The sequence below is a fragment of the Rhinolophus ferrumequinum genome, chromosome 26, assembly GCF_004115265.2.
Source record: "Rhinolophus ferrumequinum isolate MPI-CBG mRhiFer1 chromosome 26, mRhiFer1_v1.p, whole genome shotgun sequence".
Classification (NCBI taxonomy): domain Eukaryota; kingdom Metazoa; phylum Chordata; class Mammalia; order Chiroptera; family Rhinolophidae; genus Rhinolophus; species Rhinolophus ferrumequinum.
In genome coordinates, this window is record NC_046309.1 from 17355098 (window position 1) to 17371013 (window position 15916).

Sequence of the window (15916 nt, forward strand, 5' to 3'; positions counted from 1 at the left end):
AACCAGAAAGCCTGAAGAAACCCTCCCATCCTCTGTCCTTCTAAGCAGGCTTCCTAATGAAGCAATCCCTGTCTTGGATGAGCAGGAAGAATGTCCCCACTTTAGAGAATGAATTGGCCAGCATTCCTTTGTACCCACGGGATAAAATTTCATTATCTCCACCCAGCAGCATCTAGACCAGACAATTGGCTCTGCGAACAAATCGAGGCCAGAGAGAAAGGCAATAGCTCATCTAGTCTAAAGCCAGAGAGACTTTTTTGGGTAGCTGTCCTGCAGCTCTGAACTGGCTTATAAATAAAAGCACACTCGAGGCGTCATTCCATTACCTCAGCAGACATTCCCTAAATTGTTCCTCTTGGTGGGTGTGCCAGGAGTGAGGTTGCTCCCAGCGAGGGCTCCTAGGGGGATTTTGCTGAGAATGTTTCAGGGCTGAGGCTGAGGCTGGGCCCCAGCCAGTGCTTCACTCTGGGGGTGCTGTAGGAATTTGAGGCAGGATCATTCTTCTCTGTTCGGCCTGTCTGGAGCAGTGCCCTGCCCACCAAATACCAGTAATCCTTCCTCTGCTAATGAATGTGTCAGCCATACATCCCCTGCAACCGCCACCACCACCATCACCACACTTCCAAATGTCTCCAGGATGGTGGGGTCAAGGAAGGGGAGTACTGCCCTGGTGGAAATCCATTGGCACCTACCATGCATTTTTTCCCCCAGGCTAAAATTACTGTGGCCTTCCTCTAGACAGTAGGGTTCAGGCTCGCAATGGCTCATTTGTTTCTGTGTTTAAAAAGCCACAGATGGAATTCTCTGGGGAGAATCGTGGCTCTACGTCTGAGACTCTCTTCTCTTCCTTCTCAGGCAGGAAGGTGGTTTTCAGTTGGTCAAATTCTTGAATGATTCCTCATTTTCACAAGAGCATCTCAACCTTTCCCTTATCTCATCACTTATAGGGAAACCATTACAGGTCAGTATTTAACAGACAACTTGTCATAACGTATTCATCTCACGCTCGCTGTCAGCATGTTAACATAGACGATGAAGAGACTGAACTTGTTAAAGGTTTTGCTTACCTTCCTTCAGTCATCAGTTGAAATGGAGACTGCAGCCAAGAAATCAAGAGAAGGCTGAGACTCAGAGGGGATGCAAGAGTCTCAAGAGCAAAGGAAAGATCAAGAGCAAAGATGTGTCATTAGCGACCAAGGCTAAGTTCATCCACACCCTCGTAGTCCCAATGACTATGCTTGGATGTGAAAGCTGCACAGTGAAGAGGGCTGATAGGGAAAAAATGATTTATTTGAAATATGGTGTTGGAGGAGAGCTCTACCGATACCCTGGACCGCCAGAAAACAGTGTTCTAGAGCAAATTAAGCCTGAAGCATTGCTGGAGGCAAGAATGACAAAACTGAAACTGTCTTACTTTGGGCACATTGTGAAAAGGCTGGGTTCTTTGGAAAAGACCCCGATGCTGGGAAAAACAGAAGGCAGCAGGAAAAGAGAAGGACCACGTATGAGATGCATTGACTCCGGAAAAGAAGCCACAGGTATGAGTCTATGAGCAGGGCTGTGAGGACGGGACGTTGAGGATGTCACTCATTTGTAGGGTCACCAGGAGTCGGAGCCGACTCAAGGGCACGTACCACACACATACACCAAAAACACAGCAAAAAAATGAACTCTGGTTGCCTCTGGAGAAGAAAACTGGGTGGCTGGGGAAGAAACTTATCTTTCACTGTATATTCATTTGTACTCTTTAAATTTTGAGCCCTGGGTATGTATACATATGTATATAATCTACTCAAAAACAGAAATTAAATATTAAAAAAAAAAAAACAAGCAGAGGGAAGCACTGATTAGAGAGGATAAGGGCAAATGCATGTCAAGCCTCCAGAGAGCTGAAATGTCCTCTGGATCAGAGCAGCCCGGCACAGCTCGTATTGGCCCCCAATCCTGGTGGCTCTGTTATGTCCATATTGAGGGGTAACAGACAGTTGTAGACCCAGTCTTGTGAAACTGGTTGTGTCTACTCAGGAAAGTTGTTGAAGACATTGTTTATTATGTCACACCAATGTCTCCTTTATGAAGTCCCTGGGGAGGCATTATTGTTTGTCATAATCCCAACAACAGTTGGTTTGCGTTCACTTTCTGGACACTGAATTATGTACATGACTAGATGCTAGAAAGCACGAATGTATGGTCCATCCATAGTGACCTCACAGGGTGGTCCTATTTCAGTGTCATTCCTGACTCTTGAACTGTTGTTCCTCTTTCTTCTTTTGCTCCTACATTTGATGCATACTTTCCTGTTGTGTCCCTTATATTCCTACAAGCCTCCTTTAAGCTATTTCTGGAAAAGGTGGGGGCTTAAATGAATGAACACCTAGAAAATGGGGAGGAGGGACCAGAAACTCTTCAGAAAATATCCTTTTTCTAGGACTTTCCTTTTTTTCTGGGCAATTAGAATGACTGGAAAAACAACTTTTATCTCCACTGTTTTCCATTCAGCTCTGGGCATTTATAAACTTAAATCAAAATCAATGTTCTCAACCAGAGGGTTAGGAGAGCAGCGGGAGATTTTGTCTCTCAGGGGACTTTTGTGTCTGGAGACATTTTTGGTTATGACGACTGGGGTAGGTGGTGCTATTGGCATCTAGAGGGTAGAAAGACCAGGGATCTTGTTAGACATCCTACACTGCACAGGACAGCACCTACAACAAACAGTTGTCCAATCCAGTATGTCAATAGTGCCGAGGTTCGGAAGCCCTGGTCTCAATACACCTGACGTGATCTTCCATAAAGCCTTAGTGTATTATCATGTTCCTGATTAATAAAGTGACTTTAAATCTGAAACGGGCACTATATGTATTACATGTACTTAAAATGTCTCCTGTTTTTCTATCATTACTTTCCTCCTTCATTCCATGCTCCCGTCCCCCTACTCCATGGCTTCAATGACTCTGGAAATCTTTTGTCCCTTTGCTGAGGTGCCAGTGAGACTCTCTACTTGGGTCAGGCTGTTTTCGGCATCTGCCCCCTCTCAGCTGGGGCTGGTTGCCCCTAACCTGGGCCCATTGCCCCTACTTCCGAAGTGGGGTGGAATTGGGTGAGAAGGGACAGTCTGGGAAGGGGTCAAGACAGTGCTGGCAGAGGCCAAAGATGCAGCCACTCGGCCTGGATAGTGGAGTAAGATGGCCTGGGGTATCTTTTACCCACAGCGGTTGGGATGGGAGCCCAAGCCCAGGAGCTGCCCTTGCAGGCTCCTGTCAGAACCATTGGCAGAGGTGGGCACCTCAGCAGAGCCCTGCAGACAGCTGAGGCTGACTCACTGCGCTCAGCCCAGGCTAAGCCCTGCCCAGGGGTAAGTACTTTAAACACTGCCTTCGGGGGTGGCCCCTGGTCCTGGTCGCTAAGGGCCTGCCCAGGGCAAGGGATGAACTGACCCCCGCAATCTAGGGGAGGCCAAGTGGCTTCGTCATTCCTGGACCCTCCGCTGGATCTCACCAGGAATCTCTGCCCAGAATCCTACCTGTGGGTGAGTGTCTGTGTGGAGTGTGTGCGTGTGTGCATGTGTGTGTGTAAATGTCAGTCTTTCAGAAACAGCTGACAACTCTCCATCTAGCGTTTGTAGCTCAGGATTCAAGGGATATAGATTTTAGTCCTAAGGTGTGGCCTTTTGGGAGGTTACAATGAAAAGCCTGAATTGTTTGCCCAGCTCCTTTCCCTTGGTGGGATTGAACTCAAACCCCTTCTTTGCTGCTGAGGGCATCAGCCCATCTCTCCAGCTTTCCCACCTCCCATTCTTGCCTCCTGTCAGGTTCCTTGGAGATCCCTGCCTGCATAGCTCAGCAGTCAGCCTAGGATTTGAGGGGAGTTTATATGCAGATTTGAAGACTTCCCCCTTCTGCAGCCCACTCTTTCATTCCGGGAAGACCACCTTCGAGTTTCAGCTCCTCTGGAGTCCCAGGCTGTTCCCTGACTTCAAGCCAATAAAGGCTGGGGCATTCTGCTCGAGTTCCTTCTAGCTGTCCCTTGTCATTCAGGCTGAAGCGTGCAGTCTGGAAGAAATCCATTTTAACGTAGACGGTTCCTTTCATCCCAGGGTTGAGTCATTTCGGTTTCTGCCTGCTTTGGGGTACTTCATAGTGCTTTCAAGTAGTTCCCCCCACCCCCATGTTTTGTCCAGAGTTTATCATTTCTACCTGTTTGATACACACTCCTTACCCTGTCACTACTGGGCCATCCTCTCACTTTTAACTTATCTATATTTAAAGTGTCACTTTATATATTTACAGCCTAGTGAGGTGGGGAAGAAGATACGGCCATAGGGTGAAGTGTCGTGTGGAGTGTAAGTGCAGGTGGACCCTCCAGCCGAGCTGGCATCTCTGCGGTGAGCTTCATAGAGGGGTCTTGGCAGGTTAGGCTGCGAATCTGGGCAGCTTGGATGAGCAGACAGGAGGAAGACCATGGCAGCTTGGGTGCTGCTGAGCTAAGGGCAGGGACTAGCACAAACATGGTGTGAGGGCTGGCCCGGTGGCTCAGGCGGTTAGAGCTCCATGCTCCTAACTCCGAAGACTGCCGGTTCAATTCCCACATGGGCCAGTGGGCTCTCAACCACAAGGTTGCCAGTTCGACTCCCCCAAGGGATGGTGGTCTGTGCCCTTTCCACAAAGGGGTAGATGGGGTGCAGACACCTGTAGGGATGGAGTGGTGCCAGAAGCCAGACGGAGATGAGTGCCCTCGGAAGCTCCATTGAAAGGGGAAATAAAACAGTGGTGGAAGCATCTTTATTAAATACGAATAAGCCTTTCCCAGGCCCCAGTGAGTGGACTCGTTCATTCCAGCACCAGTATTTCACACCCAGATTCTCTGAGCCCAATCTTTTATCCTCTGAAGAACATAACAATTCATTTTGGGGGACATAAAAGGAGGTTTACGTGGGGGCTAGGGGATCTTTAATCCCAAACTTTGGTCTTAGGAGGTTTAGGATTAAGAAGCCCCAAAGTGGCTTTGAAGGAGGTGCTCTTGGTGGGGTGGGAGAGTGGTGGGGGGAGGATAATCTCTAAGAGGGATCAAAGGGGCGGGGGACATCCATAAGCAACCTGTCAGGGGAGGAGGAGTTTTATCTGCTCAAGAACATCTCAGTGGGGCCGTGGGCTGGGCCTTCCGCCTCCAGGCAGCCTTCGTGGGTTTTGTCTTCATTGCAGGAATGCCACTCAATGCCACGCTGCACTACAGAAAGTTGCGGCAGCCACTCAACTACATTCTGGTCAACGTGTCCCGGGGGGGTTCCTCTTCTGCGTCTTCTGGCTTCACTGTCTTCATGGCCAGCTATCAGGGATGCATTTTTGGCCGCTGTGTCTGTGCTTTGGGAGACTTCCTGGGCTCTACGGCAGGTACTGCAGGAGAAGGGAGTTGGGGGCAGAAAAAGGACAGTGTGCCAGGATTGGAACCAGGGACCTGGCTGTTGGGTTAGAGTGGGTCCCGAAAGAGGAATATGGGGGAAAGAAGTGTGGTGCTCTTTTACATATTGGGGAGCAAAGCAGCCCAGACTACAAGTTTGACCAGCTGAGTCTCAAACTCTACTCCGTCAGTCCAACCTGCCCTCCTGTGCTTGTCTATACTCCACTCCACCTGCCCAACTAGTGGGCTGTCTACCCCATCACCCTCATATTTCACCGCTGGTCTGGTGAAAGGCTGGTCCCTGGCTTTCCTGGCCTTTGAGCTTTACACTGTCATCTGTAAACCCTTCGGCAGCTTCCGCTTCAGCTCCAAGCACGCACGGATGGTGGTCCTGGCCGCCTGGACCATTGGTATCGGCGTCTCCATCCCACCCTTCTCTGGCTAGAGCCGGCTGAGAGCACAGGCAATGGTACTGACTTAGCTAAGAGCTCAGGTTGGCGTGGGTGGAGAGTTGGGTATAAACTTTTAGTCTTTGATCTCTACTTTTTAAAGAGCTGGTGGAGTAGGTGAGGGAGAGGGCTGTGGGTGACGAGTGCAGAAGTTTACTCTGTAGTTGGAATTGCTCTAACCTTGGCTGGTGAGGACAGAAAACGCTCGCTGCCCACTCGTTGGGCATCCTCTGGGTTCCAGGAATCTCAGCCCCCATTCCACTAATCCTTGAGGTGAGCCCCGCAGCGAGCAGGTGCTTGTCCAGTGGGTGAGTCCCCGGTCCCTCCCAGGTTTGCCCCTGAGGGCCTGCAGTGTTCCGGTGGCCCCGATTGGTACACCATGAGCACCAAATATGGCAGCGAGGACTGTACCTGGTTCCTCTTCATCTTCTGCGTCACTGCGCCCCTCCCTCCTCTGCTGCTCCTACTGTCAGCTACTGGGGACCCTCAGAGCTGTGAGTGGCTTTTGTGAGGGTCGGAGAGGCGGGGTCAGGGGGCTATAGGTGAGACAGACGAGTGTGTGAGTGTTGTAGAACATGACATCTGGAAATGCCATAGACAGGTAGAGGGATCTAAAAGCAAAGGAGGAAGTGGAGGCTGGGAGAACAGTGAAATGGAATGAAGAAGAAGGTGGAGTCATCCCTGCTCAAGTATGGGTGCCAGGAGATGCATATGACTCCTTCCAATGTCGCAGACGAGAAGGACGCCTCCATCCTGCCTTCCTCAAGGAGGGAGAGCCAGGGGGACTAGGCCAGAAGCTGGGGCAGAAGAGAGGCCATTGGAGCAGATGCCGCCAGGTAGAAAAGCGTCCAGAGATCTGAGAGTCAGGGCCAAGAAGAAGAGGACATGTTTTCTGTGCTCCGCCCAGGTTGCCGCCGAGCAGCAGCAGTAACTTTGACCCAGAAGGCTGAGCAGGTGAGCCACATGGGGGTGGGGACAGTGGGATCCTTTTGTCTCTGGTATGTGCCCTATGCTGCCCTGACCATGTCTATGGTCAATAGCCATCCCCACGGGCTGGACTTACGGCTTGTCACCATTCCTGCCTCTTCTCCAAGAGTGCTTGCGTCTACAATGCCATCATCTACTGCTTCATGAACAAGCAGGTGAAGCTCCTGTTTACATTCCTATGAGACCCTAGTCCATGAGACCTGGTTCTTCTCACCAGTGACGTGTAACTCGGAACACCCTGAACTCTACTTAAAGGGTTAGGGGTGAACAAGGGAAGCCACAGAAACTCTCAGTAGGTGGGAAGCTGAGCACAGGGAGGAGGGTGTGGCCGAGACAAGACAGAACTCAGGGAGGACAGAACTCGAGCCATAAATATTGAGTTGCTCCAAAGGGCCAGATGAGAAGTGGAAAGGTTTTGTTTTGTTGAAAAACTTGAAGATCAATTGTTCCCGTATGTCTAGTCCTTCCAATTCCGGAGTTCTTAGTCCTTTCCTGTCCAACTTCTAGCCTGCAGCAAACACCAAGCACGGAAATCTCATCACATTCATAAATCTCTAAAGCAGCTTATGAGGGTACCAGGTGGCCTCCTACCCCACATCCTGAATCTGAGCTAAAAAAAAAAACACACACACACACACAAAAACCTCAGACAAATCTAGGCGAGTTCCTCTATTTTAGGGCAAACACTCTGCTTTGAGAATTATTTTGTTTCTTCAATTCCCGAGATGGATTCAAAATCAGTGGGGAATCTGGATGGAAACAGAATTTGCAGTGCTCTTCCCACTGGGAGCACTGTCCAGGAACGGGGGTAGGTGGGCGGGCAGGCCTACTTTGGGGCTGCCTGCTGGGCTCCCAGGGGACAGGCTGCTTTGTGAGATTTCCGCACAGTGACGCCTCTAAGGTAGCCAGATGTGCAGGGATTAGGAATATAGACCAGAAGCAAGTAGTCCTAGACTGGAATCTAGCTCTTGCTCAGGATTGGGAAGGTATACTTAACAGAACCTGAGATCCTGAGTATTAGGCATCATTTGAGACTTTGGGGATACAAAACATGAGATTTTTTCCCCCCACACTTCCTGATGTTATCTCCTCTGTACTGTCCCACCAAAGGGGCTGTCTTCACTTCTGCCCTTTCCCTCCAGTTCCCAGCTTGCATCACAGAGATGGCGTGTGGGGAGTTCATGACCGATGAGCCTGACATGTCCAGCTCCCAGAAAACAGAAGTTTCTACTCTCTCTTCGAGCCAGTTTTGGCCGATTTGCAGCAACTAGGATTTTACATTTAAGGAAATTTCTACCTTCTCTGCTAACAATGCAGAAAACAGATGGGGAGTGATGGCAATTTGGGGAGTCAATTTTCCATTTTCCTATTATTCCCTCCCTACCCACAAAGCTCCTGTTCCAGCTGGGTCCAGCTGGACACCCTAAACCCATTTCAACAACCACCAGTTTCCACTCCTAAGTGGCATGGTTCACAGCACTTGGAAAACTCATCTCTACATACAGGGCAAACCTAAACACTGAGTTTTCAGTGTATGGATAGCAATTATTTTCTTTTTTGGTAACATTTTTTTTTTCCTACTAGGGATCTCTTCTGAGACGATACATTCTAAATTAGGACAAACTTACAAAAATACCTTAGAAAGGGGAGACATAAAGAAAGAAACAAATAAAATCTTCAGTAGGATCCAAATGAGTTTGAAATTTTACGCTATTTCTGCCAAGACTCGCGGTGGCTTTGGCAGGGAGACCCGTCTGTGAGCCCCTGCACCAGCACGACTGATTCCAGGTGTGTCCTCTCCCCCTCCTCTCCTATTTGCCTAAACCCATGTACGTCTTATGCTGTGCATTTACTGAAGTTAACAGTTTAATTCCCTTCATGTTCTCAAAATGAAATCGCACATCTTAATACCATTTATAAACTACAGTCAAAGTGTTCAAAAACTTGTTTTACCTCCCACTTTATATTCCTCTCTCTACCCCATGAAAGAGAGCCTTTTTGAAATAAAAACTAAGATAAATGTTGTGTGTACGTTCAGCAGTGGCTTGTTTTTGGTATCAGATAATTATGTAATGTGGAGTTAGTACACATGGCCCAAGGAAAGAGAAAAGGGTTACAGCTGTAGTGAGGATGCTGAAAGATTTCAAGAACAGGAAGAAAAGAGTAACCAATTTGGGAGAAGGCTGCAACGTCTCCGGGTTGGGGAGGGGGTACGGTAAACCATCTAGGAAAGCTCCTTTTGACATTTTATAGCACCCATAATTCTAAGCAGGAGTTCCATTTCTTAAGAGAATAAAAGCCGTACATACCCCACAACGAATGTAAACAGTTTTATTTAGAAACAGATAGGTACCTGTTTGCATTATAGAATATAAAACTTGGTTTACACTCTATAAAAAATACCCAATATCCAAATTCCAGAGAGCTCGTGTTCACAGGACACACGATGTGGCTGAGCAGTTACTGTCCACCAGCCCCAACCTTAAGTTAAACGAAAAACACAACCCAGGGGGATCATCAGAGATTAGAGTACAATGCTTGCTGCGGAACACCGAGCGTCCAGAGGTTGCTGTTTTAGCAGATGAAGGTTTGCTTTCTAAGTGTGTGGCGTTAGCATAAGGCCTGGGTTCTCTGCCCCTAGTAAGCTGGGACGCTCTCCTGCTGCAGTCACTAACAAAGCCAGGGTTGGTGGCATTATTAGCTACCTCTGGTCTCCTTAATGATAAAAATGGGGAATCTGGAGGGCAGAGCATTTCCGTCCCCCTGTACTGGGGTTAAACATAAGAGTGTATCTACTCTCAAGAGCTCACTGTGAAGGCTGGGGTGAAGTTACACAGCATCTGGCCACGTAGCCCACCTCAACGACCATGGAAGACCAAAGGGTACACCTAGGTTCAGATTATAATCATCACCCAGCACCACCTGAATAGTATCCAGAAAGATATATGAAATACTAAAGGTTAGATATACATATATTTATCTTAGTAACCTGAGGGCTAAAAAAAATTAGAATATGATAAATTCTCTCAAAAGAGGTCCATATGTAAGAAAGGGACCAAAAAAGACAGAGTTTGTGTTATGTAAAATATGGGTAAAGTGAGTTGGGAACAGAGGGTGGTTTCTTCAGCTCTTTCGACAATGTCCCTTTCTTTGATAAGGATTAGCAATCTGTTGATCCAAGATGAGAAGCTTTTATTTTGGCAGTGGGGAGAGGGGGCGGTGGGGGAATAGGGCGTGACAGGTCAAAGGCAGGAAGGGTGAGCAATGGTCCTCAAACCCAAGAGCCCTCTCCGCAGGCCCTCCAATGTCTGAGTCTGAGCTCAGGCTCTCCAGCTGGCACGGACACAGGCCTGGTAGTAAGTGGTTAGCATTCTGAGGTATGAGGATCCCTGGTAAATTCAGCAGCACGTGGTTTTTGGAAACCAGCCCACAAAAGAAGAACACTGCAACCAAGCTCCTAACTAATACTGCTATTTAACCACTGTCTGAAAGAGAAAGAGAAAAATTAAATCCCCACTAATTGGGAGGTTCTAAGTGTTCATATGAGGTGGGCCAAGCAATCTTCTCTTTATTTTATCTTAGGGTTTCTTAAGAAAATCCTCCCTCAGTGATCAGCTCTCTCGTTAAAGGCACTTTCAATGACACGATTGTAAAGGAGTACATTTTAACTGCAGTGAAACCAAAATTAACTCCTCCAACACCTGGGGCGACGGGAGCCAAATGGGGCACGTACAGTGAGTGACTCAACAGGCAAGACAGTCCTGAGCACTTCAGCAGACGCACACCCCACAAAAAGCGAGTGCCCTGAAAACACTTGTATTTTCCCTTTCATTTTCCGGCTGTTTCTATGTATAGCTCTGTGAAAAGATCACACTCACGACTTGATTTTCAAGACACTGGCCCTAACTCTTCCTACCACAGCTGTGCTTGACAAAATTAGCAAACAGCTAGTCCTACAGGGAAGGGGAAAAGGATGAATGAAATCAAGCTGAGCCACGCTTTCTCAGGGCGCACGGGCCTGCCCTTGCCCGGGCAACGCCAATGTCAGTCGCTGGCACCAGAGCAACTGAAAGGAGGCTATGGCCCCTACCCCACCATCGCCGAAATGTACTTTTCAACAGGCAAGGTTAAGTGTTTTCTCTCTAGATATAAATTGTGGGGTATTTTGCTTTTTCCTTTTTTTCTCTCCTGAACATTTCTTACGGATCTCAGTCTTAAAAAAATGAGTTCAGTCAGAATGATAAAAACTACATGGTAAGGGTCGAGAAAGAGTGAAGGGCGAACTTTCGCCTCCAAGTATGAGTTGAGGACCTCGATCCTTCATATCATACTCCCAACCAGAGAACAAATACAAAAATAAACACACCATGTTATACATAATACAAAGTGTAAATCTACAAACACAAGTGTACTAATTAGAGTTGTTCCTCAGAAGCACGGTTCTCCTCCAGTCCCTCAGAGAGGAGAAGGATGGGGACGGGATGGTTCTCGTTACGCCTTTTCACGGTTTAAAAAGTTTGTAAGAACAGTCTCAGTAGCGCAAACAATTTCATGTGAAACCAGAGGCTGTAAAAATAAATTACTTTCGAGAAACGTGGGTTCCTCTGTCTGCAGCTCAGAACTCATCATGTCGTACTAAGGCCTCACCAAAATCTGTGGCCTGGCTGCCCACAAATAAATCATACTTGTCAACAATCTCCTCCTTGGTAAGTTTGCCATCCTGAAATAGAAAGAACAGCGAATTGAGGCAAAATATATTTCCCATTCCAAATTCAGAAACACTGCTCTAGAATAACACTGGTTAGTCAAGATCTAAGGTTCTAATTCCCAAGCAGTTAAATGTGAACTCAACCTTCTCCTCCACACCCCCCACCTCGCACACACACACACACAGAGGGGCAAAAAATAGCATTTAATACCGTTTTCTTATCAAGAAAGTTAAAAGTGGAAGGATGGGAATAATATAGATTAACTCAATGCTAGAGATAACAGGTTTATTCTTGAGGAGAAAATGCCCCCTTTCAAGCAAAATGTGGGGCGTCTCCTAAATGTGGATAGAGAAAGTCAACAAGAACTGGGTAAAATACTCCGTCGTGAATCAAGTCATTGCCTGACAGGGACGACAAAATCTGCTAATACGAAACGTGGTCCTCACTGCCACAATGCCCTAGCTAGTAATCAGATTCCAGACACAACCCCAGATGAAGGCTCAGACACTCGGCTCAAAAACTATCCAGGCCAGGTTCCCAAGGGACTACATGCGTTTCCTTTTCTCACCTCAGGACACAGCACCTGGCTACCGTAGCGACTGCGCAAGAACTCACAACCGACTGACTCTTAAAAAGGCTCCATAAGAAACTGCTTTTGAAACCGAAGATTAGCCTGGTAAAAGAATGCTCAGAATACTACAAATCTCCAAATTTAGACTGATATTCAGACTATTCTAAGCAAAGCATTCAAATCTCTGAAAAAGATGACAGGGCTTAGGGCTAACACGACTTTTTTAATGAAACAAATGCCTCAGATAATTGATGAAGGACAATTTTAACAGGTTCCAGAGAAAAGTTGATTTATAACCTACTATAAAGGACATAAATTTTAAAAAGCCTATTTAAGGAGGAAACCACCATCTTTGAGTAGGCAAAATGAGCTTGTAACAGATAAAAGAACCAAGAAATTAACAAAGAAAAAAAGGACAAAATTTCTTGGGGATCTAAACACATAACAGGACGCACGCAGGGCACAGGCTGCACACACAGGCTCTTTTCGGAAGCCTAAGTTCCTCCAGTGCCATGTGCACTGGGCGAAGGAATGAGATCACACAGTTAGTGCTGCCCTCTAAGTTTTCAACTGCCAACTTTTGGTCCGTGCAGAACTTAAGACTAATTAAGACCTTAAATGTCCATGTACCGTACTAGGAATTAGGCAATGCCCTAGAGTGATTGCCATCACTGCTGGGTTGTTTGGGCCTGGCCAGACTTACCTTGTTTTGGTCTGACTCATACACTAGGTGCCTGGCTTCCGCCTCTGCGTGATCATAGTCTGAGGGGAGGATCCAGTCTTTGGTCTCTTCTTTGTCCATCTTCCCATCACGGTTCTTATCTCGAAACTCAACAAACTGTTCTCTCTCTGTCTTGACCCAATCTGGCTCATCAGCATTTCCATCATGGCTATACATGTCACCTGTGTGCACAGACATACATAGGAAAGATGGGTTTGCCTTTTTCCAAAGACTGCCTCATGCTCAGCTGACCTAATCTTCTTTCCTCATCCATCTGTTTGGAACCCAATAGCAGTTACAAGGATAATTTAGGTCAGAGAGATCTTAGAAAGCAACAGATTTTTTCTAAAACTTATTGATCTTGCAACAATATTTCCAGATGTTGATTTTGAGTGATACGAGAGCTGAGAGTGCTTATCTCTTAAAAAAAAAAAAAGTGGAGAAATTAAGGGAGATGAGAAGCATCAAGTGAGATACAGACTAACTTTTATAAGATAGATGTTCCCTACGTTCCATTGGTTTTAGAAAGGTGGTGCTTTAAATTCTCAAGGAAGCTTGAGAAGTGTATGTTAGAAGCCAAAACTGTCTACCAACAAATTACTTAAGTATATTTTAGACTGTATCTCTAAAAATGATGGGTATTTTCTATATAGCCATACATAAACCCATTACTGTATTTTACAAAGTCAACTTTTTTAGGGTATTATCTAATATCCAGTCCAAATTTGAATTTCCTAACGTTGGTTTGTTAAAATTATTTATATGAATGATGGTGGGTAAGAAGTTACATTATAGCATTGCAATTTTACGAGATTTATTTAAGAGTTAATGTACTTTAAAATATTTACAGATTATTCTACATAACTGTTTAAATTTCTATTTAAGTAGTTTAGATGCCAACTTTAAAATGTGTAAGGGAATACTGCTGGTCAAAATTTTTCAAGGAATTACATGAGTGAAAAAGTCTGAAAACTTCCAAGTTATACTACATCTAAGTGTAGGTACATTTCATGTAAGGTATGGGAACACACCTAATATAAGCCTAAATAGTTACTAAGTAAAAGTAGTTCTTCAGTTGTGAGAAAGGTCATTTGTATGTCTGGACCCACAAAATGAAGGCCACCCCAGTGGCCCAGCCCATGCCACACATCTAAACCTAAATCAGCCCACACCTAACTGCCAAGGAATCACAATCCTCCAGCTTACCTGACCCTACAAAATAAGACCTGCTAACCTCATGAACAATTCCCACCCTCTTAGCCAACCTTGCCCTGTTTTCATGTTGCCTCTTCCAACACTCTGTAAAACTCGCTCTTGCCCAAAATCCCTTGGGAAAAGGCTCCCCTGCTTGTGAAGCTCTGCACTCCCCCAATATGAGGACTGTTTTCCCTTGAATAAAGGACATCAAACTGTTCATTAATTTATTTTTGTCATCTGACAGATGGGCCTGTCATTTTTCTGAATTTAAGGGTTACGAGTAGAAATAGTCCTTCTGCCTTAAACATAAAAGTTCCTCAGAGTAGGACTTGATAATGTTTTCCCCCACGATACACCACATTCAGAAAATGTAGTATCTGTACGATCCATTGGGCCAGCACCTTGCCCCAGTTGTCCCAAGGGTCAAGGAGACCTTTCACAGAGAATGAACAAATGTGTGCTGAAGTGATTAAAAGACATACTTTTAATAGAAGCGAGACCGTACAACCTAATGTAAATGCATTTGAAAGCTAGATGAGTAGAGAGGATAAGAACAATACAATGTAATTTTCTATTTAAAAAAGATTCAATCTATATCATGATATTAAAGAATTATTAATATTTTTGAGATTGTTAAAAGTTTTTAGAGATACATATGTACCTTAAGAGATACATACTCAAATGTTTACAGATGAAATGAAATGATGATTGGGATTTACTTTAAAATAACAGAAGTGGCAAGGACGTGGATGCGAATTTACAAGGATTGACGAAGGGCTGAAGGCTGATGGGACTGGGCACAGGAACCTGGGGATTCACTACATGTTTCTACATAATTTTGCGTATGCTTGTGATGCTCTATAATAAATTTAGAGAATAAAAAAAATTCAACAGTAGAAGTCTGGGAACTTCTTATTAATGCTGAATGTGAGAGGCAAAGACCATTTGTTTCTTTAGGATCTTTCCTGAAAAGGACGGAAACTACTGTGTTTCCCCGAAAATAAGACCTAACCGGAAAATAAGCCCTAGCATGATTTTTCAGGATGACATCCCCTGAACATAAGCCCTAATGCATCTTTTGGAGCAAAAATTAATATAAGACCCAGTCTTATTTTTGGGGAAACACGGCAGCACATCCATCCTTAGCAACTGGAAGCTGCTGGGAGATTTTTAGTTTTACAAAGCCCAGCATCCAGGTGTGAAAGTGTTTGCATTAGTTATGATTTGCAAAAGTAAGCAACACATACAGTTAACAGTTTCAGTAGTTTCAAGATACAATTCCTCAGCCCTTGCATTTTTGGGATGTGGAGGGAGACAGAAATATCTCCTTATTTGGCCTCAATGCTTGGTAAATGATGGTACTTACCAGTTATAAAACTTAATTCCTCTCCTCAGGAGGTTCAAATGAGTCCCTCCGTTTTAGCAGCGGTGATAAAATGGCAAAAGCCAAGAACGAACGATAAAAAAATATTTAAAAGTAGAAAATGTCAACTATGAAATGTGCTCAGTATATGCACCCAGGCATTTATTTCCACTGTGCTGATGAATTCCACTGAAAAAAAGTAATTCTGGAAAAAAACCTTATATTCCATTACTCACCCCACTTTCTTTAAAAAAATTCAAAGTACATCACTGAGTCAGAAAAAAGTTAAATTTTCAAGGAGTAATTCAACTGGAATAACTCTTGAAAATAGCAGGTATAATTAGACAAAATCTGAGTAATAGAATGATTTGTTCAATGCAGTTTAAGTGATAAGTGATAAAAGCTGGGTTTAAGACTCTCTTTCATGCTTAAACATTTTAGGTAAAGGTCAGAGGACTGAAAACAAACTGGCTTATGAAACACAAAACCAGTGGTGTAGTAGAATTAAGTTACTATGAGTAAATA

The 15916-nt window shown here is 45.3% G+C and overlaps 2 protein-coding genes across 4 annotated transcripts in view; one reads left to right on the forward strand and one right to left on the reverse strand.

The window, feature by feature from the left end:
* Nucleotides 1-8101, forward strand: part of OPN1SW (opsin 1, short wave sensitive) — a 15541-nt gene extending 7440 nt beyond the window's left edge. The window contains 8 exon segments of the mRNA XM_033098665.1: nucleotides 5090-5145; nucleotides 5148-5379; nucleotides 5668-5844; nucleotides 6174-6287; nucleotides 6289-6341; nucleotides 6751-6924; nucleotides 6927-6985; nucleotides 7973-8101. Coding sequence (XP_032954556.1) covers nucleotides 5090-5145; nucleotides 5148-5379; nucleotides 5668-5844; nucleotides 6174-6287; nucleotides 6289-6341; nucleotides 6751-6924; nucleotides 6927-6985; nucleotides 7973-8101 — 994 coding nt within the window.
* Nucleotides 5253-15916, reverse strand: part of CALU (calumenin) — a 27319-nt gene continuing 16655 nt past the window's right edge. For 2 of the 3 annotated variants that reach the window (XM_033098730.1, XM_033098729.1), the window contains exons 6-7: nucleotides 12814-13013; nucleotides 9141-11550 (exon numbers count right to left, since the gene is read on the reverse strand). In XM_033098730.1, coding sequence (XP_032954621.1) covers nucleotides 11446-11550; nucleotides 12814-13013 — 305 coding nt within the window. In that variant the 3' untranslated portion in view covers nucleotides 9141-11445. Of the gene's footprint in view, nucleotides 5391-9140; nucleotides 11551-12813; nucleotides 13014-15916 lie in introns of those variants that run through there. The other variant, XM_033098732.1, reaches the window with a different exon arrangement.